The sequence below is a fragment of the Alosa sapidissima genome, chromosome 7 (genome assembly GCF_018492685.1).
Source record: "Alosa sapidissima isolate fAloSap1 chromosome 7, fAloSap1.pri, whole genome shotgun sequence".
NCBI lineage: Eukaryota > Metazoa > Chordata > Actinopteri > Clupeiformes > Clupeidae > Alosa > Alosa sapidissima.
This window is the reverse complement of record NC_055963.1, coordinates 3,939,607-3,964,606: the sequence shown is the minus strand read 5'-3', so window position 1 is coordinate 3,964,606 and position 25,000 is coordinate 3,939,607. Positions and strand designations below refer to the sequence as shown.

At 42.4% G+C, this 25,000-nt stretch overlaps 2 protein-coding genes across 2 annotated transcripts in view; both read left to right on the top strand.

Annotated features, from left to right (window-relative positions):
- LOC121713884 (GTPase IMAP family member 8-like) overlaps positions 1–6,425 on the top strand; it is a 9,899-nt gene extending 3,474 nt beyond the window's left edge. Inside the window, exons 3-9 of the mRNA XM_042098937.1 lie at positions 157–861; positions 1,481–2,101; positions 2,211–2,426; positions 2,608–2,785; positions 3,043–3,172; positions 5,175–5,282; positions 5,487–6,425. Of these exons, the coding sequence (XP_041954871.1) occupies positions 157–861; positions 1,481–2,101; positions 2,211–2,426; positions 2,608–2,785; positions 3,043–3,172; positions 5,175–5,282; positions 5,487–5,927 (2,399 nt within the window). The 3' untranslated portion in view covers positions 5,928–6,425. The remainder of the gene's footprint in view (positions 1–156; positions 862–1,480; positions 2,102–2,210; positions 2,427–2,607; positions 2,786–3,042; positions 3,173–5,174; positions 5,283–5,486) is intronic.
- A 13,256-nt stretch (positions 6,426–19,681) lies between these two features.
- Positions 19,682–25,000, top strand: part of LOC121712805 (rho-related GTP-binding protein RhoA-D) — a 26,827-nt gene continuing 21,508 nt past the window's right edge. Inside the window, exon 1 of the mRNA XM_042096822.1 lies at positions 19,682–19,823. The gene's annotated coding sequence lies outside the window, so the exon portion shown is untranslated. The remainder of the gene's footprint in view (positions 19,824–25,000) is intronic.

Below are 25,000 nucleotides of genomic sequence, written 5' to 3'. Positions count from 1 at the left end.
CCCTAATACACACACATACACTAACTACAAACACCCATAAAACAAATACATTCTCAGCAAAAAGTTAATTTAATAGATTATAATTCTATGATAGCAAAAGCATAGAGAGGATTTTCAGTGTGTTTCACAGAATTACTTTCTGCTTTCTGTTTCCAGGTGGAGTTCCACATGTTTCTGACGTGAAGATTGTGCTGCTGGGAGGCAGACTGGAGGGGAAGAGTTCATCAGGAAACACCATCCTGGACAGAGAAGAGTTTGGCAGCTCAGGAAGAACAGCTGAGTGTGTGAAGAGAGAAGGAGGAACAGCAGGGAGACGCATCACTGTAGTGGAGGCACCAGGATGGTGGAGCAACTACACTGTAGAGCAAACTCCTGAACGTGATAAAGGAGAGATTGTCCTCAGTGTGTCTCTGTGTCCTCCAGGACCCCATGCTCTACTCCTGCTCATTAGAGTGGATTACTCATTCACAGAGACACTCAGAAGAGAAGTGCAGGAACACATGGAGCTGCTGGGTGAGAGAGTCTGGAGTCACACTATAGTGCTGTTCACATGTGGGGACTGGCTGGGAGACATGAGCATTGAGCAGCACATTGAGAGTGGAGGAGAGGCTCTGCAGTGGGTTGTAGAGAAATGTGGGAACAGGTATCATGTTGTAGACAATGAGAAGAGGGATGGTGGCCAGGTGACAGAGCTGCTGGACAAGATAGAGGACATGGTGGCAGGAAACAGGGGCCATCAGTTTGACTTTGACAGAAATATTTGTAAAAAACTACAAGAGAAGAAGAAGGAAGCAGAGAGAAGAGCAGAGGAGAGGAAGATGAAGGTGCACAAGCAGAGACAGACTCTCAGATCATCAGCAGGTGAGAGACATTTTCAGCTCTCAAACCTACACATGACACATTTAGATTTATATACACGTACATATAACTTACGTGTGACTCATGTCTACTTCATTTATTATCTCTCTGTTCTATACCCTCTGTCTTCTTCTTTAGCGCACACACACACATAGACACACACACACACACACACATAGACACACACAAACACACACACACACACACACACAACCACGCAACCACATAACCACACACACACACACACACACATGCAATCACGTACACACACACATACACACACACACACAACCACACACACACACACACACACACACAACCACATACCCATATATACACACACACACACACACACAACCACATAACCATATATACACACACACACACAGCCACACAATCACGTACACACACACACACACACACACACACACTCTCTCTCTCTCTCTCTCTCTCTCTCGCTCTCTCTTTAGCAACAACCACCCCTAAAACACAAATATTCTCACCTAAAAACGTACTCGAAAGCCCAAAGTTCATTTAATAGATTATAATTATTATGATAGCAAAAGCATAGAGAGGATTTTCAGTGTGTTTCACAGAATTACTTTCTGCTTTCTGTTTCCAGGTGGAGTTCCACATCTTTCTGACGTGAAGATTGTGCTGCTGGGAAACAGAAATGCTGGGAAGAGTTCATCAGGAAACACCATCCTGGACAGAGAAGAGTTTGGCAGCTCAGGAAGAACAGCTGAGTGTGTGAAGAGAGAAGGAGGAACAGCAGGGAGACGCATCACTGTAGTGGAGGCACCAGGATGGTGGAGCAACTACACTGTAGAGCAAACTCCTGAACGTGATAAAGGAGAGATTGTCCTCAGTGTGTCTCTGTGTCCTCCAGGACCCCATGCTCTACTCCTGATCATTACAGTGGATGAGTCATTCACAGAGACATTCAGAAGAGCAGTGCAGGAACACATGGAGCTGCTGGGTGAGAGAGTCTGGAGTCACACTATAGTGCTGTTCACATGTGGGGACTGGCTGGGAGACACGAGCATTGAGCAGCACATTGAGAGTGGAGGAGAGGCTCTGCAGTGGGTTGTAGAGAAATGTGGGAACAGGTATCATGTTGTAGACAATGAGAAGAGTGATGGTGGCCAGGTGACAGAGCTGCTGGACAAGATAGAGGACATGGTGGCAGGAAACAGGGGCTGCCCTTTCCAGTTGAATCGGAGTATGGAGCTTCCTCTCAAATGTAAGTTTACAACTTTTAATGTGATGTTTTTCTTTTTAATGTAATGTAGAATGTAATTCTCTTCGCACTAAATTAACCAAATGCTCATTATTTATGCATAACAATGTAGTTAGAGATCACATCCCTGATGACGGCTCTGGAGGACCATCTGGATATGGCTCTGCTGTATTGAGACGTGTATCTGAGCTCATGAGGCCCTTTAAGCGCCTCAACATGGCTGCCTCCACTCAGAGCTCTGGCTATGGCACAGAGGAGGCTGCAGCTGGAGAGATGGGAGCTGGAGAGATGGGAGCTGGGATCCACAGAACCAGAGCACATGGAGGTGGTGAGATTGCTCAACAGGATTTAACCTTGAGACCCTGCATTCACAGATTTATAGCAACTTAAAATCAGTAAAATATTTATGATTGTTTCATGTTCAAATTATATTTTTGTTCGGTTAAAATTATTGCGTTCATAAAAGGTTCAATTTATCTACAACTTTTAGCATGTTCTCCTACTTCTAGACCGCCTTACGATTCATTTTGTGGATGTTTCTACAATAACCGTAAACAACGATAATTGCATTGGAAGAGGATCATATGGAGCAGTTTACAAAGGCTCATACCAGGGAACTCCTGCTGCTGTAAAGATCATCCCTATTGGAGATAGTTCAGTCATCACAAATGAGTTTCTCATTCCTTTGTAAGTGTGTGTGTAAGTGTGTGTGTGTGTGTGTGTCTGTCTGTCTGTTTATGTATGCTTTACTGTTCAGTTAATGAAACAGTTCAGTTAATGCGATCTCATAATATTTATGTAATTCAAACATAATTATCTTTAGATTGTATAGTTGTTGTCTATTTGTTATTTGTACAATATGCTTGCAACAACATTACACAAAACATCACCTTAATACAGTATACTGTAATCATTGACAAAAGATCACATTAAATCTTCTTCAGGCATTTGTCTCACCCCCACATTGTGCGGATGATGGCTGTAGCCAAAAGTGAGACCCAGATCCTCATTGCTAATGAGTACATCCATGGTGCCAACCTCCATCAGGTTCTTTATAAAGGCACTTCCATCAAGGTGAGGCATGTTCTCTCTAAATATATAAGTAATAATAGCAATCATTATACAGTTACACTGAAACCCAATGGGAACACAATGCAATGGTGACACCAAGGCATCCTGTGTGTTCAATTCCCTTACTGGTTCAGTACTTAGGTGCATCACGTTGATCTTACATGACTCTGTTGGATAAATTCATTGCTGTGGCAAAATATGTCCATTCATCAAGTAATAGCTGTGTTTCAAAGAAAAACATGAGTCCCTTTAATTTCATGTTTTGTGGTCTAATAACTGACAAACCCTCTTTTCCTTTCTTTCCTAGTATATACGCTTACCTTGCGAGATTCAATTAGAAAAATGGATTACTCAATGACTATTTGAACACAATAAGGTTGTTTCATTCAAAACTAAACCCTTTTATGTATTTGTAACATAATATGGTTTGATCAATTGGATAGCCCTGACTTTTCCTTTTTAAGAGTGTAGTTCCGGTCAAGCTATTTATTCATTTCTGATTGGATGAGAGACATTCCATGAGTCATCACAAGTGCAGGTGTCCCAGGACATCCCCACTTGTTACCGCTAGTAATCACTCCGCATATTGCATTGAATTATCTAACACCGATATTCCATTCATTCTAGAGAGCAACAATTTCATAAGTAAGTATATTTACTCTTTTGATCCCGTGAAGGAAATTTGGTCTCTGCATTTATCCCAATCCATGAATTAGTGAAACATACTCAGCACACAGTGAACATACAGTGAGGTGAAGCACACTCTAATCCCGGCACAGTGAGCTGCCTGCAACAACAGCGGCACTCGGGGAGCAGTGAGGGTTTAGGTGCCTTGCTCAAGGGCACTTCAGCCGTGCCTACTGGTCGGGGTTCGAACCGGCAACCCTCCAAAGCACTAACCAGTAGGCCATGGCTGCCCACACCCATAATGTCACCCTGGTGTGGCAGATTATTTATGACCTCAAACATATTTTTTGGTTACTTAGTTCCTTGCATTGGAACTATAGATGCAGTTTTTACATTTAATAGTTCTCGGTCTTTGCTGAATTATTGAAGCTAAGCAGGTGTGGGCCTGGTTAGTACTTGGATGGGAGACTTCCTTGCAAAACTAGGTTGCTGCTGGAAGTGGTGTTGGTTGGTGGCCAGTAGGTGGCACTCTTTCCTCTGGCCAAAAAAAGATCGATCCCAATGCCCCAGTGCAGTGACGGGGACACTGCACTGTAGGAGATGCCGTCCTTCGGATGAGACGTTAAACCGAGGTCCTGACTCACTGTGGTCATTAAAGATCCCATGGCACTTATCGCAAAGAGTAGGGGGTTCCCTGGTGTCCTGGCTAAATTCCCAACCTGGCTCATTTGATCTGGCCCCCTAATCATCCCCCACTGTAATTGGCTCATTCACTCCCTCACTCTCCACCTCAAGCTGGTGTGTGGTAAGTGTTCTGGCGCATAATGGCTGCCGTGCATCACCCAGGTGGGTGCTACACATTGGTGGTTGTTACTAGTGAGGTCCCCCCATCCATGTGACGTGCCCCCATCCATGTGAGTCTCAAGGAAAAAAGCGCTATATAAATGTAATGTGTTTGTTTTGTTTGTTTAGTTCTTGCAAACTTTTCCAAAATATAAGGATACAAACCCTGAACTTATTTGTTATTAATACAGAAATACTACCGTTTTAGAGTTAGCTCCGCCATACTGGATTATTTACTGGAGTTCATGCTGCTTGGCAACAGGACAGGACATGACAAGGCTAAGATTAGAACTATTTTTGTGGGTGGAGGATGAACAAACAAAATAAACGATAGAAAACAAAATGTTGTATCTTAAAACTAAATTAGTTGGTAATGGAACTGTTATATAAAAATATTACTCGTGGTCGTGGGGTTGGTAAAGGCCCTTTGGCCCTCGTGCCTACATCTGAATTACAGCCGCGGGGATATCCTATTAACGATATAACATTATAATTACAATTTGTTAAAAACATTGTTTAATAATTACACTTTCAGATACAGTACGAGGACAAGCTGTTTGTAGCTTTAGAGATTGCTATGGCTGTTGAGTACATACATGGAAAACAGATCATCCACCAAGATCTGAAGCCTGCAAACATAATGGTCAGTATGTTTCAAATGGGATCGAAGGAAATCATTAATGGCTAAGCTTAATAATTAAAGAATCTACTGTAGGTTTACTAATATTCAAAGCTTAATTTTCATGCTCAAGCATTTCAGGTTTAATGCCATTCACAGAATACTGGTAATTTAAGCTGACCTTGTTGGGAGTTGTTTGTTCATTGTCATTGTCATTGTTGTTTTAAGATTTCAGAAGGTGACAGAAAGGCCTATCTCACTGATTGGGGCTTGGCGAACTGCAAAGACACCATCTCAACGACAACAGGAACTGATAAAACAGGGAGTTACTATGGCCCTCTGGGAGGAACCCCTCCCTACATGGCCCCAGAGTGCATAGTAGAGTGTAAGAAATGCAGCACCATGTCAGACATGTGGTCTCTTGGCATCACTCTTCTGGAGATGTTCACAAACTCTAGACCTTGGCCAAGCAATAACCAGCAAAAAATACGTCAGCTTCTTTATAAAAAGCAGCGTCCTCATGCTCTGGATAAACTAGAGCCTACTCTTTATGACATTTTGAAACCACTGTTAAGATTTAAACCCAATTCTCGCATGAATGCCAAAGATCTGGTGAAATTGTTGAAATCTAAAGTTGATGTCAAGAAAAAACTTGGTTTCAAGTCATAGGACCTGAACAATGAAGATATTTTTGATGCCATTATAGTATGTTTTTGTGTTATCATTAAATGGTAAATGTTTAACAGATTGTAATGTTCAAATAACGTGAAATTACAAGAGTTTGTCAAAATTACGATCCTCCAGATGTTGGTTAAGTGTACGCCACACTGTGAGAAATGACACTCTTCGTATGTGACTAAATTCCAAATGCTGTAACACAAAAGTTCAGTTACAATAGTTACAGTAGTTATTTGTATTTTGTATAACGTGATGGCCTTAATCCTGGCAGAGAGCAGCATGTAAATAATAGCACAGTGATCATTACAAGATATCATTGCATTGTAGTGTTAGATTAGATTGGAGTGTTGTTTTTCTTTCAGCAAATCTTATAGCATATGAATTAAATCTGCACAATGAAATTCTGATGGATTTTAATAAATAACGAGCTAAAGAAAATATTTTCAGTTTTTTTCTGGCAGCTAAAACTTACAATACAATATGTAAGAATATTTAAATTAAATATCACATAATTATGAATTCTTACATTTTGTGAAAAATGTATATATATTGTAATCAATTATGTTATATGATTAAAATCTACAAGGAATACAAAGTATAATGGATGTAATTTAATTTACATTCACACCACAGCCTAGCCCCATCTGATATATTCTGAACTCTAACGGAGAGTCCACATTCTGTTACATGCTTTACAACACGTAGAGGTTTGACATGTGTGTCAGTGTTCTGAACTTAGTTTCCCTCCAGGCAGCACCTCTGTTGGATGTGCATATTCTCTGCATTCTCATATCATCTGATACATCCTCAGTGTGATGCACTTGTGCACTCTACCATATCATCTGATACATCCTCAGTGTGTGGAGATGCACTTGTGCACTCTACCATATCGTCTGATACATCCTCAGTGTGATGCACTTGTGCACTCTACCATATCATCTGATACATCCTCAGTGTGATGTACTTGTGCACTCTACCATATCATCTGATACATCCTCAGTGTCTGACTTGTGCACTCTACCATATCATCTGATACATCCTCAGTGTGATGTACTTGTGCACTCTACCATATCATCTGATACATCCTCAGTGTCTGACTTGTGCACTCTACCATATCATCTGATACATCCTCAGTGTCTGGAGATGCACTTGTGCACTCTACCATATCATCTGATACATCCTCAGTGTGTGGAGATGCACTTGTGCACTCTACCATATCATCTGATACATCCTCAGTGTGTGGAGATGCACTTGTGCACTCTACCATATCATCTGATGCATCCTCAGTGTCTGGAGATGCACTTGTGCACTTTACCAGAGCAGGGTCGTCCCTCTCCATCTTCAGGTTACCTGTCCCATAGCAAAAGGGACATTATTTTATTTACATGTATGTTTATTCATTTGGCTGACTTTTAGCTTCACTTAGCTTTTTGGTGAGGCCAAAAAGCTAAACTTTCATTAGACTGAAGAACCTTATTATTATATTCCTTCTGCGTAAAGCCTTTGATACAGTAAATCATGAGCTATTAATCTCTACACTATCTAACTTCAACTTCTCATCAAAAACAGTCATGGGTTCCGGGTTTAGCCATGAGAGGATGCGGAGCTCCCCGAAAATCTTTTCAATGACCTTGAAATAACGCGGGTCGGGGCTTATCTCCACCTAATTGTTTATCATTTGTTGCAATTATTGTTTTATATCACATTTAACTCGGATTTTTCACTGACAACATGGCTACAAGTACAAGAGCTGCTTCGTCGAAAACTCCAGCGGGAAAACTCGCCGCCATGGCAGGCACCGTTAGCTCTCCTAAAGATTCAGAGACCGTTTCTATGACCCAACTTGTCGCCGAATTCGGCAAACAACGAGCCTCCTTGAACGAGGACATCGCGATTTTAATTAAAGAAGCCATCGTCCCTCTCCAATCATCGGTGACTGCTTTAACAGAGACTGTAAGTGATTTCCAGTCACGACTGACTACCACTGAAACGTTGGCTGGGGATAACTTCGAAGCTCTGACTGTAGCAGAGAAAAAGATACAACATCTTGAGGAACAAAACGCGATGCTCCTCGACCGACTAGAGGACCTTGAAAATCGATCACGAAGGGCCAATCTGCGGATATTAAACGTCCCAGAGGACAGCGAGAAGGGACAGTCACTGGTGAACTTTGTATCTGAGATGCTAATGGAAGCCATGCCAGGCGTCTTTGATAAACCGCCAGAACTGGAGCGGGCCCACCGCTCACTTGGCGATAAGCCCTCTGAGAAAGGCCCACCTCGCCCTTTCATCGTGTGCTTTCACAAATTTCAGGAAAAAGAAAAGGCTTTGAATTTTGCAAGAGCACATGACGTGCAGTTCAGAGGAATCAGCCTGCGGATTTACCCTGACTTGACCAGAGCACTCGCAAAGAGACGGGCGGAGTTCAAGGATGTTAAACGGCTGCTATATCAGAAGAAGGTGTGGTTCAGGCTGCGCTACCCAGCGCAACTCCGAGTGAATTTTGGCGACAAAACATTCAACTTCTCTACCCCCCAAGAGGCTCAACAGTTTTATGACAGCCGGATTGCAACGAACCAACCGCCTTTGGAGGGACATGGACAAGGTAGCCAGCAGATGGAGGAGGGTTAAGCTGAATTTTTCCCATTTATTATTAATAACAAAGACGGAGTAGTGGACTATTAAACTTAACCAGGCCAGTGAAAGAGTAATCGGAATTATGATGTAACTCAATTAAGAGAAACTTGTTAACTTCAGCAGGTGGGGAGATGCCTACAGTACAGTTTACTAAATGCTATCTCAGGAACTACAGCTGATATCTCAACATATATGGTTATGTGGCAGACTTTGCTGATTAGGTTGCGTTCTCTCACACATGATACAGCCTATATAGTCACTGGAACATAATGGAAAGTAGGAATATGTCAGGAGGGTCTGTAAGATTCATTAGTTGGAACGTCAGAGGTATGAATGGGCCGGTGAAAAGAGCTAGAGTATTTACCCACTTGAAAAGACTGAATGCTGATGTAGTATTTTTGCAGGAAACTCACCTTCGTTCACAGGATCACCATTTGCTTAGAAAAACATGGGTAGGACAAGTTTATCACTCAGATTTCAACAGCCAAGTAAGAGGAGCAGCCATAGTGATACATAAGAGAGTGTTATTTACTGCTTCAAAAATAATTTCAGACTCCCAAGGGCGCTATATTATAGTAGCAGGTCACCTTTTTCATATGCCTGTGGTATTGGTGAGTGTGTATGCACCGAATTGGGACAACCCTGATTTTTTCAAAAAGATTTTGACCTCACTTCCTAATTTAAATACACATTCTTTAATATTTGGAGGAGATATGAACTGTGTAATAGATAGTACTTTGGACCGCTCCAACCCCAAAACAACTCCTGTGTCAAAGATGTCTATGGACTTATCCAATATTATGAACCACATTGGTTGCACTGACCCGTGGAGATTCTTTAATCCTGGAAAAAAGGAATTCTCTTGCTTTTCACATGTTCATCAAACTTACTCTAGAATAGATTATTTTTTCATTGATAAAAACCTTCTTTCTGCTGTAAACACTGTACAATACTCCGCCATAGTTGAGTCTGATCATGCACCTCTCATTCTTGAAGTAAACTTTGCCCTCAATTATTCTACCAAACCAACTTGGAAACTAAATGCAGCGTTACTTTCAGATGATAACCTCTGTGAATACATATCCAAAACAATTGATGACTTTCTTTTAACTAACCAGTCAGACTCAACATCCCCATCTATACTCTGGGAGACATTGAAGGCTGTTCTAAGAGGACACATAATATCATTTATGGCCTCAAGAAGTAAACAGCGAAAACAAACAAAAGACACATTATTAAACAGTATTCAGAAGACTGACCAGCAATACTCTCTAACACCTACTCCTGAATTATACAAAGAAAAATTGAACTTGAAATCGCAATTTGAATTGCTGTCTACAGAAAAAACAGAACAACATTTATTGCGATCACGTGACTTTTTCTACGAAAATGGGGAGAAGGCAGGTCGGCTTTTGGCTCACCAATTAAAGAGTAGAACTGCATCCAAACATATTTCAACTATCAGAAAAAATCAACAAGAACTGACTATAAACCCTCAAGAAATTAACAAGACATTTAGAGATTACTATTTTAACCTATATTCTTCAGAGTATCCCCAAGACACCTCTCATATGGCAGAATTCTTAGCAAACATTGATATTCCATCAGTCCCTCAAGATGATATGGAAAATTTGGAAAAACCACTAGAAGCGAAAGAAATTAAAAGCGCAATAACTGATATGCAGAGTGGGAAAACACCGGGGCCTGATGGCTATCCGGTGGAGTTCTACAAAAAATTTGCCTCTAAACTTATTCCTTTATTGTTAAACATGTTTAATCACTCTCTTGAACAATCATGCTTGCCATAAAGCCTCACTGAAGCCCTAATTACGGTCTTGTTGAAACCTGGTAAAGATGCTACTGAATGTGGCTCTTATCGACCAATATCTCTGCTCAACACGGATGTCAAGATACTTTCAAAAGTCTTGGCTTCCAGAATTAATACTATAATTTGTGATATAATATCAGAAGACCAAACAGGCTTTGTCAGAGGCCGCCACTCTTTTGTGAACATACGTAAACTCTTAAATATAGTACATTCACCTGTGTCCAGGGGCACACCAGAGGTGGTGTTGTCCCTGGATGCGGAGAAGGCCTTTGATAGGGTGGAATGGAGGTATCTGTTCTCAGTTTTACAGAAATTTGGCTTTGGTCCAAAGTTCATTTCTTGGGTTCAATTATTATACTCCTCTCCAAAAGCTGCTGTAATCACAAATTCACTGCGATCAGGATACTTCCCTTTAGGTAGAGGAACACGCCAAGGCTGCACTCTCAGTCCATTGCTGTTCATCATCGCAATAGAACCATTGGCAATACAACTCAGATCTACAACTTCAATACATGGGATATATAGAATGGGGATGGAATTCAAAGTTTCTTTGTATGCTGATGATCTTTTAATTTATGTAGCAGACCCCCTGGTATGTACACCTGTGATTCTTAATATTCTAAACAATTTCAGTGGTTTTTCTGGATACAAAATCAATTACTCAAAAAGCATTTATTTCCCCATAAATAAGAAGGCATCATCAATCCTTGAGGCAGACTTGCCATTTTGTATTTCAAAAACAGGATTTAAGTATCTAGGCATTAATGTGACCCCCTCTTTTTCTGACTTATTTAACGCAAACTTCTCCCCTATTTTTGAGAAATTGAAACTGGACCTTCAACGCTGGAATTCTTTATGTTTAAGCTTAGCAGGAAGAGTTAATTGTATTAAAATGAACATACTGCCTAGATTCCTATACCTATTTCAAAACTTGCCTATTTTTCTCCCCAAGTCATTTTTTCGTTCAATAAATGAGAGACTGTCACATTTTCTTTGGGAGGGAAAGATCCCTAGACTACGTAGGGCATTTCTGGAAAGGCCAAGAGCTGAGGGTGGTCTTGCTCTTCCCAACCTAATGCGCTATTATTGGGCAGCAAACCTTCAAAAAATCATTTACTGGTTTCAAGCCCCTAAAACGGGTTGGTGTGCTGCGGAAGGGAAAAGCTGCAAACAGTCATCGCTTCTTGCCCTAATCACCTCAAAACTACCTCTCTTTCCAACCCGTTTCTCCTGTAGTCCAGTGGTGGTTTCTACTTTGAGAATATGGATACAATTCAGGCAGACATTTAAGCTGACTGAAATGTCCATATACAGTCCAATCAGTGAAAATCATCTGTTTCCCCCTGCAGAATTAGATAACTCTTTCAGACAGTGGAGACACAATGGTCTAACTACTTGTAAGGATTTATTCATAGATAAAGTTTTCCCTAATTTTGCAGACTTTTCGGATAGGTTCTCTATTTCTAAATCTAATTTCTTTCGATACCTTCAAATTCGCCATTTTGTTCAAACTTTGGTTCCATCATTCCCTCAAATTCCTGAAAGGTCAGTGATGGAGGACATACTTGAAAGGCCTGTAACTTGGGGTAGTCACATTTCCAACATTTATAAAGTCATTATGTCATCTGAAAATCCAACGACAAACAATATCAAAACCACATGGCAAGCAGAACTTGGTATTGACATATCAGACATCGTCTGGGATAGAGCGCAGAGTTGGATTAATGGAACCTCTCCTTGTGCACGTCTCAATCTAATTCAGTTTAAAGTGTTTCATCGGATGCATTTTAGTAAGGTGAAACTAGCCCAAATGTACAGTACCTTGGATGATACTTGTGATCGTTGCAAGATAGCCAAGGGGGATCTAGCCCACATGTTCTGGGCCTGTCCCAAACTGACTGACTACTGGACGTCAATATTTGACATTTTAAATGAAGCGTTTGGTTTGCACCTACAACCCAACCCTGCATCTGCTATATTTGGGGTAGAGGGAGCAGATGTGATAATACCTAGTAGAAAAGAGAGTGTTATAGCCTTTGCAACTCTTATAGCACGCAGAAGGATATTATTAGAATGGAAATCAGTTACTCCTCCAAAAGTTTCTGTGTGGCTGTCAGACCTTATGATGTTTTTAAAGCTGGAAAAGATAAATTACTTTCTTAAGGGACACTCTAACAAGAAATTTCATAAAACCTGGGACCCTCTGTTGACCTATTTTGATAGGCTAAAAACGCTTCCTCCTGAATAATACACAGCGCCTATGGAAAAGCAAGGTCTTACTGCTGTAATTCCTGATTGTTTATTCAATTTATTTATTCAATTTGTTTTGTTTTATTGTACAACGGTATTATCTTTATAATTTTGTTTTTATTTTTGTATAATTTATATTGTTTATGTTATTTAATTTATTATTAATTTAATTAATGTTATAATTGTTTTAATGATTATAGTTTCTTTTTCTTTGTTATTATCTTGCTATACTCAGTGTTGAAAATGTTGGCATGATTGGTTCTATGGGCGGGAGGGATTTTATTAAGGGGACTTGTGACATAATGTTTTTCAACGACTGTTAAACTCCTTTAAAAGCAATAAAAATACTTGAAAAAAGAAAAAAAAAAAAAAAAACACTGTCATGGATGTCATCATTTTTTCATCAGATAGGATGCAGAACATTTTTAATTAGTTTGATGTCATTTCCTGTATTCTGGTGCATTTTGGGGATGGCTAATACTAAAGTCAATCAGATTCATAGCCTACATCCTGATGTGTTGATATTGAGGCAATGATTCCATGCAAAGGCTTGGGCTTCAGGGCCCCCTGACCCTTTGGGCCCCTGGGCCTGGGCCCCGGTAGGCCCGTGCAGTAATCCATCCCTGGCCAGATCTCCCCACAGTGGGCCGACAGTGGTCCGCCAGCCTCTTGCTATCTGGGAAGTGTGCAAGTAGGCGGTTTGAGATACAGCCAGGGAGATTCTAGTCTGATAATTCACTAACATTTCCCTCAGAAAAGAAACATGTCTGGTCAATCAGCAACGAGAGGGGAAGACAAACCTAAAACTTTTTGTGATAAACAGTAGCAGCAACATCAAAAAAAGCATTTTGAAAAAAGCAGAAATGTATTTACAGCAAAGGTAGACCCACATGTACTGTTTCCAGACTGTTGATGCTGTTTAGTGTCAGTTTGTAAAGTTTAGTCTGACTAGGAAGTAACGTTGGGAATCTCTGATCAATGTGATTGGTAAGGCTGGACCAATGATTTCAAAGTTAGTGCCCATTGCGATGCAAGTGTTGGAAAGGAATCCCAATCATGAGTCACCAGACTCTATTCACTTTCTGAATGAGTTTGGATTTTTCCAGGCTATGGGAATCCTTCAAAATCTCCTGATTAGCCACACCAGGCCTGGCTTCACTGTACATTTGTTGACATGTTGTAAAGAAACCTGATGCCAGATTAACCTTCAAAGGATTTTTCAGTCTGGACCACAATCTGTACATTTTTCCCCCGAGCGCCGCTGTTGAAGCAGGCAGCTCACTGCGCCAGGATTAGTGTGTGCTTCACCTCACTGTGTGTTCACTGTGTGCTGTGTGTGTTTCACTAATTCACGGATTGGGATAAATGCAGAGACCAAATTTCCCTCACGGGATCAAAAGAGTATATATACTTATACTTATACTTATACTTATAAATACTGGATCAGTCAACCAATTAATTTTTGTACCTTGTAGGACTAAACAAGATCTAAAGAAACTACTGCTGTCTGTACTTAAAATCTGAAATATCTGGGATGCATGTGCGCTTGCAGACCTTATAATCTCTTGCCTGCCGTACCACCAAAAGGCCACTGGGTGTCACTATCCACAGCTGCTTTTTCTGTCTCACACCTCGAGCTGAGGTGACGTGAGGACACAAGTGAGAGCTAATCCTGAGGCAGAGGAAAGAGCAGGCAGCGAGGCTGCATCAGGAAACAGCCTGGGCCCAGTGTCTCCCCATGACATTCAGCACTACAATGGCCACAGAGAGAATGTGTGTGGAGTGATGTTTTCACCCACCCCACCCCACCCCTATCGTTTTGTGTACTTCTATTAGTATTTGATCTTCAACATCCCCTCAAGTAAAGATCTGAAGATAGCTGACCCCTATAGGCTCTGGTCCAATGCCTTGTCCCAGGCCCATCTACACCTGAGTTTTGGGGACGTGCAGCCTCTTACTCCTGCCCTAATAACTACAGGTAGGAAATGCTTGTAGCCATAACTGTGCTTTAGACTGAAGAACAAACTCATACCTGAGAAAGAGAGAGTAAACTTGAGAGAGAGAGAGATAGACGATACTAATGTGTATGCAATAATATGTATTAAATGACAGATCGGCGAAGGCTGCAAATCTGGGGGGGGGGGGGGGGGTGTTGTGAATTTATATTAGCCATTTAAATGAATAGTACTCACTGTAAAATATCACATACATTAGTCCTTTGAGGCCTAGGCTATTTTCAGTGTAATTTTACTATTAAGCTCTTATCTTGGTCATGGTAAGAGCCGTATAAGAAGAGTTGCTAAAACGCTATATGCATTTTCATTAATATTTTTTTCTTGTTGTTTTCCAAGTAATTTCAGTGGAACTGTAATTGGTTAATTGTTATTTGATTTATCTTTACTCAATAAAAACAACACAACTGCACTTTTATTGATATTACCTGAAATACACAATTAAATAACATGACTTCTTAATGTTTTCAAAAGTGGATTTATAGTGTTTTGGAAAATAGCTCTTCATATGCTAGGCTATATAATTTTCAAGACAGTCTAGGATACCCATATCTGGGAAAGTATGATGTGATCATACTTGCATATATCTAATGTCAGCCTTTAAATCATGGAAAATACTTTGTGTCTCATGATTATTTTGCATTCATGTCACCTGAAGCACGCCGGTAGAAATATCTTTTCAAAAGCACAGTTGATCTGTGCATGCCGTGACCAACTTTTGATTGTTTGATATGGAAAGCTTAATTATTTTGGGCTGCTATTACATTAGAATTTCAGCCCAAAGTTGGATACCATCACCATGAAGAAATTTGCTGCAATTTCAAAACTGGATTACTCGGGAACGGCTTACTGTACAGAGGAATGCTTCATATCATCGTATCCGGCAATTCAACAGAAAATAATAGGTGTGAATTTGAAAACATTGTGCGTCCCTCGGCCACATAGCCAGGGGTGGCCACAGGTGTGCCAAGAGTTTATGTTGTGGTGGCCGTAGCCACCCCATGCCACCTCTGGCCTGGACTGTTGACTTTGTGCCACCCTGGTGGCCATTCTGTGTATTGTTTTCTGTCTTGTGCTCTGGTCAGTGTTGTTATGTAACAGAGTACAAATACTTCGTTACTGTACTTAAGTAGAAATTTCACGTATCTGTACTTTACTTCGCTATTTAAATTTATGTCAACTTTCACTTTTACTCCACTTCATTTCCTAGATAGAACCCACAGCACACAGAGAGACATGGTTCCCCATCACACACCTCCATTAGAACCCACACCACACAGAGACATGGTTCCCCATCACACACCTCCATTAGAACCCACACCACACAGAGAGACATGGTTCCCCATCACACACCTCCATTAGAACCCACACCACACAGAGACATGGTTCCCCATCACACACCTCCATTAGAACCCACACCACACAGAGAGACATGGTTCCCCATCACACACCTCCATTAGAACCCACACCACACAGAGACATGGTTCCCCATCACACACCTCCATTAGAACCCACAGCACACAGAGAGACATGGTTCCCCATCACACACCTCCATTAGAACCCACAGCACACACAGAGACATAGTTCCCCATCATAGAGAGACATGCATGGGGCTTTCTCTCTTCATCACAGGTGGTGAGGGTGAGGAGGGAAATGATCCCTCTGTCAGACAGCACGCTCCGAATGAGAACAGATTACGCCACACACACGCACACATGCACACAAACACACACATGCACACACACTCACACACACACACACACATCTACGTACTGTATGCAGCCACTCTGGTAATCCCTCAGCATATGCATATTACTATGGAAACAGAGGAGCACTGTCAAAAACCTATTGACAAAAAGCGTGTGTGTGTGTGTGTGTGTGTGTGTGTGTGAGGCTAAGCGTGTGTAAGGTGTGTGTCTGTGTGAGTGCACTTGTGCATGTGTGTATTTGCAAAGGCATATGAGAGTGTGTGTCTTAAAGTGTTTGTGTGTTTGTGAGGGTATGTGGGTGCATTAGGTTGCAAGAGTGTGTGTTAAAGTATGAATATGTGTGTGTGTGAGTGTGTGTGTGTGTACACACTCTTCTGCCTGCTGCTGAAATGCAGTATTCTCAGAGGTCAGAGGTACGGTCTATATGCTGTATTCTCTTATAAGATCAGAGGTGCGGTCTGCTTGTACTTGTGGGTTTCCTGGACCCCATGTTTGAACACAGTGAGCATTAGAGGTGGGTATGCCCACCCACACAGAATAGCCAGAGGACACACACACACACACACACACACACACACACACATCTGAAAATAGCCACAGATGCATTATGAAACCCAGTAGGCACCTATAAGCTCCACTCAGCATTATTTAAAAAAGAGAGAGTTTCCGTTTCTGCCTTGACCTCTGAGACGCTCGAGCCGCAGCAGCAGCAGCACTGGTTCTCTGGCTTCACCTCTGAGACGCTCGAGCCGCAGCAGCAGCAGCACTGGTTCTCTGGCTTCACCTCTGAGACGCTCGAGCCGCAGCAGCAGCACTGCTTCTCTGGCTACACCGTTGAGACCTGCGCTGGTTGAGAGTTATGAACACACTCATGAACACACCCCTCAGGCCCATGGAGAGACCGTTAAAGGTGCTATAAGCTCAAAGTTTAAACAAAACAGAGAGCTAGCTCGCTACTCCCTCCCCCTCCCTCCCGTGCAATTGAAACCCTCCTAAACGCGCATCTCATCGGTTATTGGCTGTTATGTTTTGTGGTACAGGTGTAACAGGCCGAACTGAGCTAGCATGCTGGTTGCGCGTGTAAATCCTCACACCCCTAACCTTCTAACCGCTGAGTTGGGAGCCTGGGCTTTTAGCTCAGTGGTTGCGTTTGACTCCCATGCCAGTGTGTGTTGAGGTGGCGGGTTCGAGGGCCGTGAGTGGCGGACGAACCGACCTCTGTCACACAGGTTGCACGAGTTTGTTTTTGTTGCTGTTTGCGGAGCCTGGGCTGTCTACAGAGACCGGGTTTTTTTACGGTGTGTTCAGGGCCCAGGAAGCTAGAGGATAGTGAGGAGATGTTGTGTTGCTGTATGTGACAAAAATGTTTTAGCCTAAAAAGCGTTATGACATCGCTTAGAGCAGTGGTTCTCAAATGGGGGTACGGTACGCGTACACGTGAGATTTTAAAATATACATATTTAAAAAGTAGAATCCATGCAAAAATACTTTAAAAACAATTATTTAATAAATATTTCAGGAAAATATTTCAGGAAAAGTTCATAAAATGAATTTTATATTTCAGTAGGCTATTCAATTTCATTATCCTAAAAACCCAGAGTCCCCCCATACCAGGATGGTTCGACCCAACCTGTCACATGCCACCCGCCATCACCTGTCAATCACTGTCAAAACTCAAACGATGGAGTCGTGGTTGAAGCGTAGCGGTAATTCTTGTGAAAACACGGAGGGACAAGTGGCAAAGAAGGCCAAACCAGAGCCGGCCAAATTCCAGCTGTATCTTGAAGAATATGTTTTATTGCTCTGTTTCTGTTATTGCTTGTTAGGGGGTACTTGGCTAAAAAAATATTTCACAGGGGGTACATAACTGAGAAAAGGCGTTAGCTACAGCTCATGGACAGCAGGGGGGTTATGTCTAGGGCGTTAGCTAGCTCATGGCCAGCAGTGGGGTTATGTCTAGGGCAGGGGTGGGCAACTAATTTCCCCCAAGGGGCCACATGACAAACTGGGACTGTTGAGGAGGGCCGGACCCAAAATACCGAACTCAAGTCTGAACTCAATTCTGTCCAATTCTATTCTGTTTGACGCAGACATAAGAGACACAAAACTTTGAAAGGTTTATGCCGACTTAAAGGCAACTGCATTGTGTCGACGCAGAAGCATCAATTCTATTCACCAGCACATCAGTGAGGGTGTTTACATCGTATGCATCCACGCACAAATGTGTCGGCGTACAAATAGCAGTCGCTATTCAAAATAACACAGCAATATTGATTTGCGTGCTCTATGCTAGACTCTTGACTATTGTTCTTTCACGGACCTTACGCGGGCCGGTCAGGGAAAGCCCACGGGCCGTATGTTGCCCATGCATGGTCTAGGGCGTTAGCTAGCTCATTGCCAGCCAACAGAGAGACCTACCATGGAATGACCAACAGCAGCCCAGTTGGCACTGGTGAAAGTAGCTGGTTCATTCAGATGACACATTTGATGACTTCCTTCTGTAAAAGCACAGTATTCACTTTCACATGATCTCAGAGAGAGCAAAAGACTACATGGTGAAACGGTGAGAGGCTCTCTGGAGTGGTGGATGTGGTTCCCTCACACTATACGTCACGCTGAATTTATGTGTGCAGGAACTTCGATTAATTACCCACTGAAACGCACCTTAAAAACGTATATCATCAACGCATGCTGTTTTCAGTGTTTCGCAGTGCCCTATATGTTCTCCATAGCTGAGTCCACAAGGAAGCTTGGGCTTCAAACCAGGGACAAAAAAGGGACAGTACATAGGGTTTGGACAAGGACATAGCCTACAAAATGAGCAATTCAGCTGCAGACCTAGTGGAGAAATCAATCCCTGATGCCCACTTGCAATTGAAACTAATCAGTTTGATTGATTGGTGGTTGGGGTGTCTAATGTGCCAACATACACCACTGAAAATGATAGGAGTGCGCCAGCGCGCCAGTTCTCTGTTGCTTATTTGTGAAAACGAAATTGGACTTTATATCTTATTTATTATTCTGAGACTTCCACTACAGGCAGCGGAAAGACAGTCGCAGAGACAGTTCGGCCTGGACGTGCTCTCTCTCTCTCTCTCCCCGGCATGGACTGCGCCCACACCCCGCACCCCGCACCCCCCTCTCTCTCTGCCGCCCTCCTCCGGCTCCTCGGCGCTCTCCCACCATCCGTGTTGTGCCAATGATGTCATTATTTTTTAACCGGGGAGAGGGAGGAGATCCAAGTGATTCCAAACGGCTGCACCTCCCCCCCAGCCAATAGCGATCGGGCACACATTCTTCAAGCCGTCAGGGGTGACGTGGGGGAGGGCCCTACGCGTGTCAGCCGCTCCTCAACAATCCGCTTGGTTTACTCGGCCACACTGCAGCACGGGCAAGCGAGCGACACGGGCAGAAAACACGGAATAACGTGAAAAACCGAGAGTGGAGAGAGGTAAGCGACTCTGAACTGCAGAGAAAATTTGTTTTTGTTTTATTCCTCGCGTTTTCTGTCCGTCAGTGGTCCTTTAAAAACAAGCGGGAGCCTACAATCGGTGACAGTTCAGCGGGGAGAAAAAAAGTAGGTGGTGGCTGGTCAGCAGCGAGTGGCGTGTAGTTTGGACAACACAACTTGACACAGTGTTGCACGGATTTTTGCGGCGCGTATTGTTGCTGGTCGGTACCAGGAAATGTCGTGGAATGCGACCGAAAGTTGATTAGTGAACGCAGCAAACACCACCTGTTTCGCGGGCTGAGACGCGGCTGTCCCCAGTCCGTGGGTCGGTGACGGTGGGGTTTGCGGTGAGGCGAGGGAGCGGCTTCCGTGAGGAGACTTTTACTGTGTGCGACTCTGTTGTTGAGTATAACATCAATGCTATGATTTAGTAGCAGCTGTAGCCTGATACACAACTCAATATAGGGTTGATGACATTTCAACGATTGATTCGTTTCTATGGAGATTGTGGGATAGCCATTTAAGCTCACTAAAGCAGGCTGTCATGATGATGTGCTGTCGCCTCACCGTTTTAGCGGAAAGTAAATATTTGCAACTTTCTTCACTCAAGTTTTGGGAAGCACCAATGAGGCAGCAGCCAGCGCCCGTGCTGTGGAATGTTGCTCCAGTTTAAAGTCGGTCAATCTGGTAGCCTAAATGTCGCTGCGCTTTCTCAGTTCCAGGGCTTCTGTTGACTGCTGTTAGGCTACTCTACATAAGATACTGAAAATTAAATGAATTCCCCTGCCCTGTTAACCTGGCAATAGCCTAGTGTCTTGTCTCTAAATGTTTGATAGCCTACCGTATAAAGTTGATCTCAATCCTTAGATCCAAAAAACTTGCATTTAACTCATCCCACATCCCGGGCCAATGGAGGAAGTGCGGAAACCGCATCCCGTCCCAGCGGGTCAAACAAACAGACCTACAGGGACAGACGACATCACCACACCCAGATATGACACACACACACGCGCACACACACACACACACTCTCTCTCTCTCACTCACTCACACACACACACTCTCTCTCTCACTCACTCACATACTCACTCACTGACTCTCCCCTCGCTCTCTGTCACACACACACACACACACACTGTGACACTCCTTTCACCCCTACTTTCAAAGCATACAGCAATCACTGCAGCTGCAGTAAGTTAACACAGGTCTTATGCTATGCTTAGACCTGAACTAAACTGTTCCCAGTTTTACTGATCTGAGCACTAAGTGGGAGTAGAAGCACTGTGAGAATTAGACCAGCCATGTAAATCCATGTGAATCGGACGACCACAATTACGTAGCCAGATTTATCCATTTATCCTAATTATGCTTCACAGGAGTGGTGAGGATTTCGTCCAGTCCTGGCGTGAACTCTTAGCTGTGACATCCTGAGTCTGACTTTTACAAAACAGGGTGACGCTTGAACACAGTGAGCTGCAGCTAACGATTATTTTCACAGTCGATTTATGTGTTGGTTATATTCTTGATTAGTTGTTTGATAAAAATGAGAAATTGTTGATCAGTGTGTCCCAAAGCCCTTCAAACGCCTTGTTTTGCCCACACGCCAAACATATTCAGTCACAGAGGAGGAAGTAAGTAGCGGAAAGTATTCAGGTTTCAGAAGCTGAAACTAACAGGGTTTTTCCTTAAAATGGGACTATACAGCTGATTACCAAAATATTTGTCGATTAAATTAATAGTTGACAATGGATCTGTTTTAGGGTACTGCCCTAGTTCAGACAGTACTAAAACACTAAACCACGCAACTGATGATCTTCAGGCTCTGTCTAAACTGGGCTATGATAGATAGATAGATAGATAGATAGATAGATACTTTATTTATCCCCAAGGGGAAATTTGAGGTCTCAGTAGCATACAGACATCACACACAACTTGCACTTGCAGCAGAAAAAGTAAATATAAGTATAAACATAAAAAAAGATGGAAGAGGGAATAAGGTCAGGAGGTCCTACCCTGTCTTCACCCCAGATCAGATCACTCCAGATTTCCTTTTTAGACAGGAGGAAAACCTCTTATCTCCCAGAGGACGTACTATGTGCATTAAAGGAGTCGTCTTTTCTCCAGACCTGTCTGCCTGTGTTGCCATTTTGTAGAGTTGGAGAAATGTAATCAAGTATTTTAAATTCACCATGATATTTACTCCCTCTTTACTCCCCTGCTTGGTTGCATTTCCCATTGTCCTGCGTAATTTAGAATGACCATTAACATTACGTTATTTGAACACCTATGAAGTAGACCAGTGGTGGACATTACTTGAGTACATTTACTCAATTACTGTACTTAAGTCAGTTTTTCATGTATCTGTACTTTACTTGAGTATTTCAATTTTGTTAAACTTTTTACTTTTACTCCAGTACATTTCAAGGCCAACTATCTTACTTTTTACTCCACTATTTGTGACAGCTGAAGTTCCTTTTGGAAAAAAGACTGTCCAAATACATGTGTACTTACATGTATATTTTCTATTAAGCGAGCTAGGCTTTACATAATGGTGTTGCCTAATGTTATTGTCATATCCACTATTCACTGTACTTTGTTGACCCCTTTTCACAATATTGATGTTACCATAACTAGCCTCTTGACGCCATCGAGCAAATGATAGACAATGATAGACAATCTGACACTATCAAACACAAAAGGGAACATCTTGATTTGGTCTGAAAATGTGGTTACTTTGAAGTATCTAAGATAAGATATCACATTAGTTTGTTTTTAGTTCTTTCTACATACAATTAGTAGCTGATTTTGTCCTTGAATGGAGGAGAAAGGCTCAATGAATGCCTATGTCTGTGCCGAATCATTTCAACAATAGTAAATGCAACTAGTCATAATACATTTCAGGACTTTTACTTTCGATACTTAAGTACATTTAAAGGAAAGTACTTTTGTACTTCTACTCAAGTGGAAATGTAAAAGGAGGACTTTTACTGGAGTAACATTTGACCATGTGTATCTCTACTTTCACTCAAGTACAGGATTTGTGTACTTCGTCCACCACTGAAGTGTACTTCGTCCACCACCCATTTTTTTTGGCCGTATCACACTTGTATATTAATTCGCCGAACTCGTTGTGAAGTTTAAATGAACTGTCACGTTGCATCCGAGCGGTAAAATGCAGACATTCAGAACATATATACATTGTAGCATATGACGGAAGTGGCTTTTAGCTAGATGGATGGCAGCAGGCTAAGTAAAATAGCGATGTTTCAAAACTAAAGTTCATCAGAATCTTGGGATACGCCCGCTTGACAAGGGGAGAGATAGAATTAACGACTGGCCTTTGGCCGTAGCAACCATCCATTTAGAACTAGTAACGGCAGTTTGTCCTGCAAGTTGAGAAATTAGTTGATTTGTTGGAAGAAATAGTTCTACAAACAAGACTGTTTTAGCGATTAAAATGTTTAAATTGTACCAGGACATGAACATAACGCAAGTGGCAACAGTGGAATAAGCGGGATAATGGACTCCACGGTGGTCTGACGGTGGGGCTGTTTTACAACCTCAACCATGCATTAATTTCTGTTAACAGACCACCGTATCGTCCATTATCCCTTACCCAACAGTTTTGTGTGTGTGTGTCTGTGTGTGTGTATGCATATGTAGGCCTAAGGGTAGTCAGCTGGTATAGTAGATGAGCTACTAAGAGATGCTAGCACCCATGGGGTTCAGCTCCTTAAGAGATGTGTTAGTAAGAGATGCTAGCACCCATGGGGTTCAGCTCCTTAAGAGATGTGTTAGTAAGAGTCACCAGATGTCAGTTTGGGTGATCATCTGTTGTTGGACATACTTGCCTATGTAAGTTTGGGTTATCAAATGTCAGTTTGGGATATTATGGCAAAAATCATAATCACGATGGTTCATTTGGGGGGTGTAAATTAGCCTTATCTTTGATTTCCACAACCACAAATATCACTAATAGGCTATAATAATAAAGAAAATAAGGAAAACAAGTGAAGTTAAAGGGGAACTTGGCAACTATTTCAACATAATAAACGTGTTTAGAAATCATTTGGATGGTTAAATGACCTGTTCTGGTGAAAATGGTGACTTTCCCTACTCCCCCTAGCGTCCCCAGGCGCACACACACACACACACACACACACACACACACACACACACACACACAACCCAAAACTTCTTCAGTGGCACAGAGGGGAGGGCCCGGTGTGTTGAGTGTGGGGCCTAAAGAAGCAGTGTGAATCAGTGCGCTGTATGAGTTGAAATTGTATCTATTTGCGAAACACTTCTAAACGGAATGTGCCAAAATAATCTTTTTTTTTTCTCGATTAATCTGTTTTTGCCAAAATCAAGATCAAAATTAAAATTCGATTAATTGCACAGCCCTAGTTCAGATTATCAACAGATGATCACAAATCATAGACAGTGAACAGACATCAGTGATGTTTGGCCAGTTTTGAGCTATTCCATCATTGTTTGCCTGACCCCAAAGCATAACATGTCGCAGAGAGGAGAGTGGCTGAATATAAATAACATTCTTATGCACCACCATGAGTTCATGCTCAGCTCTGTCTGTGCCTGCTGGACATCAGTCACACTACACAGAGAATTATGGGAAACTGACACAATCATGACACAAACTGAGCCAGAAGGAAAGAGTGGGAAGGGGACAGTTAGAAAGGTGTGCTTCTGCTAGCGCCTGCTAGCATGTTTAGATACAGTAGGTGTGCTTCTGCTAGCGCCTGCTAGCATGTTTAGATACAGTAGGTGTGCTTCTGCTAGCGCCTGCTAGCATGTTTAGAGAGGTGCTTCTGCTAGCGCCTGCTAGCATGTTTGGAGAGGTGTGCTTCTGCTAGCGCCTGCTAGCATGTTTAGAGAGGTGCTTCTGCTAGCGCCTGCTAGCATGTTTGGAGAGGTGTGATGCTGCTAGCGCCTGCTAGCATGTTTAGAGAGGTGTAATGCTGCTAGCTCCTGCTAGCATGTAGGCCAGCAGAAGTAAGGGAGAAACTTAAAGTAGGTTGAGCCCAGGGAGGGGGTGGTGTTTGTTGTCGGGGAGGAATGAGGGGGAGAGAAGGGCCCCTCTTGTGTCCTCTCCGTCATCCCGTGTCCCAGGGCAACTGCCTGGTATCCCATGGCAACTGCCTCCCAGAGGGAACTTG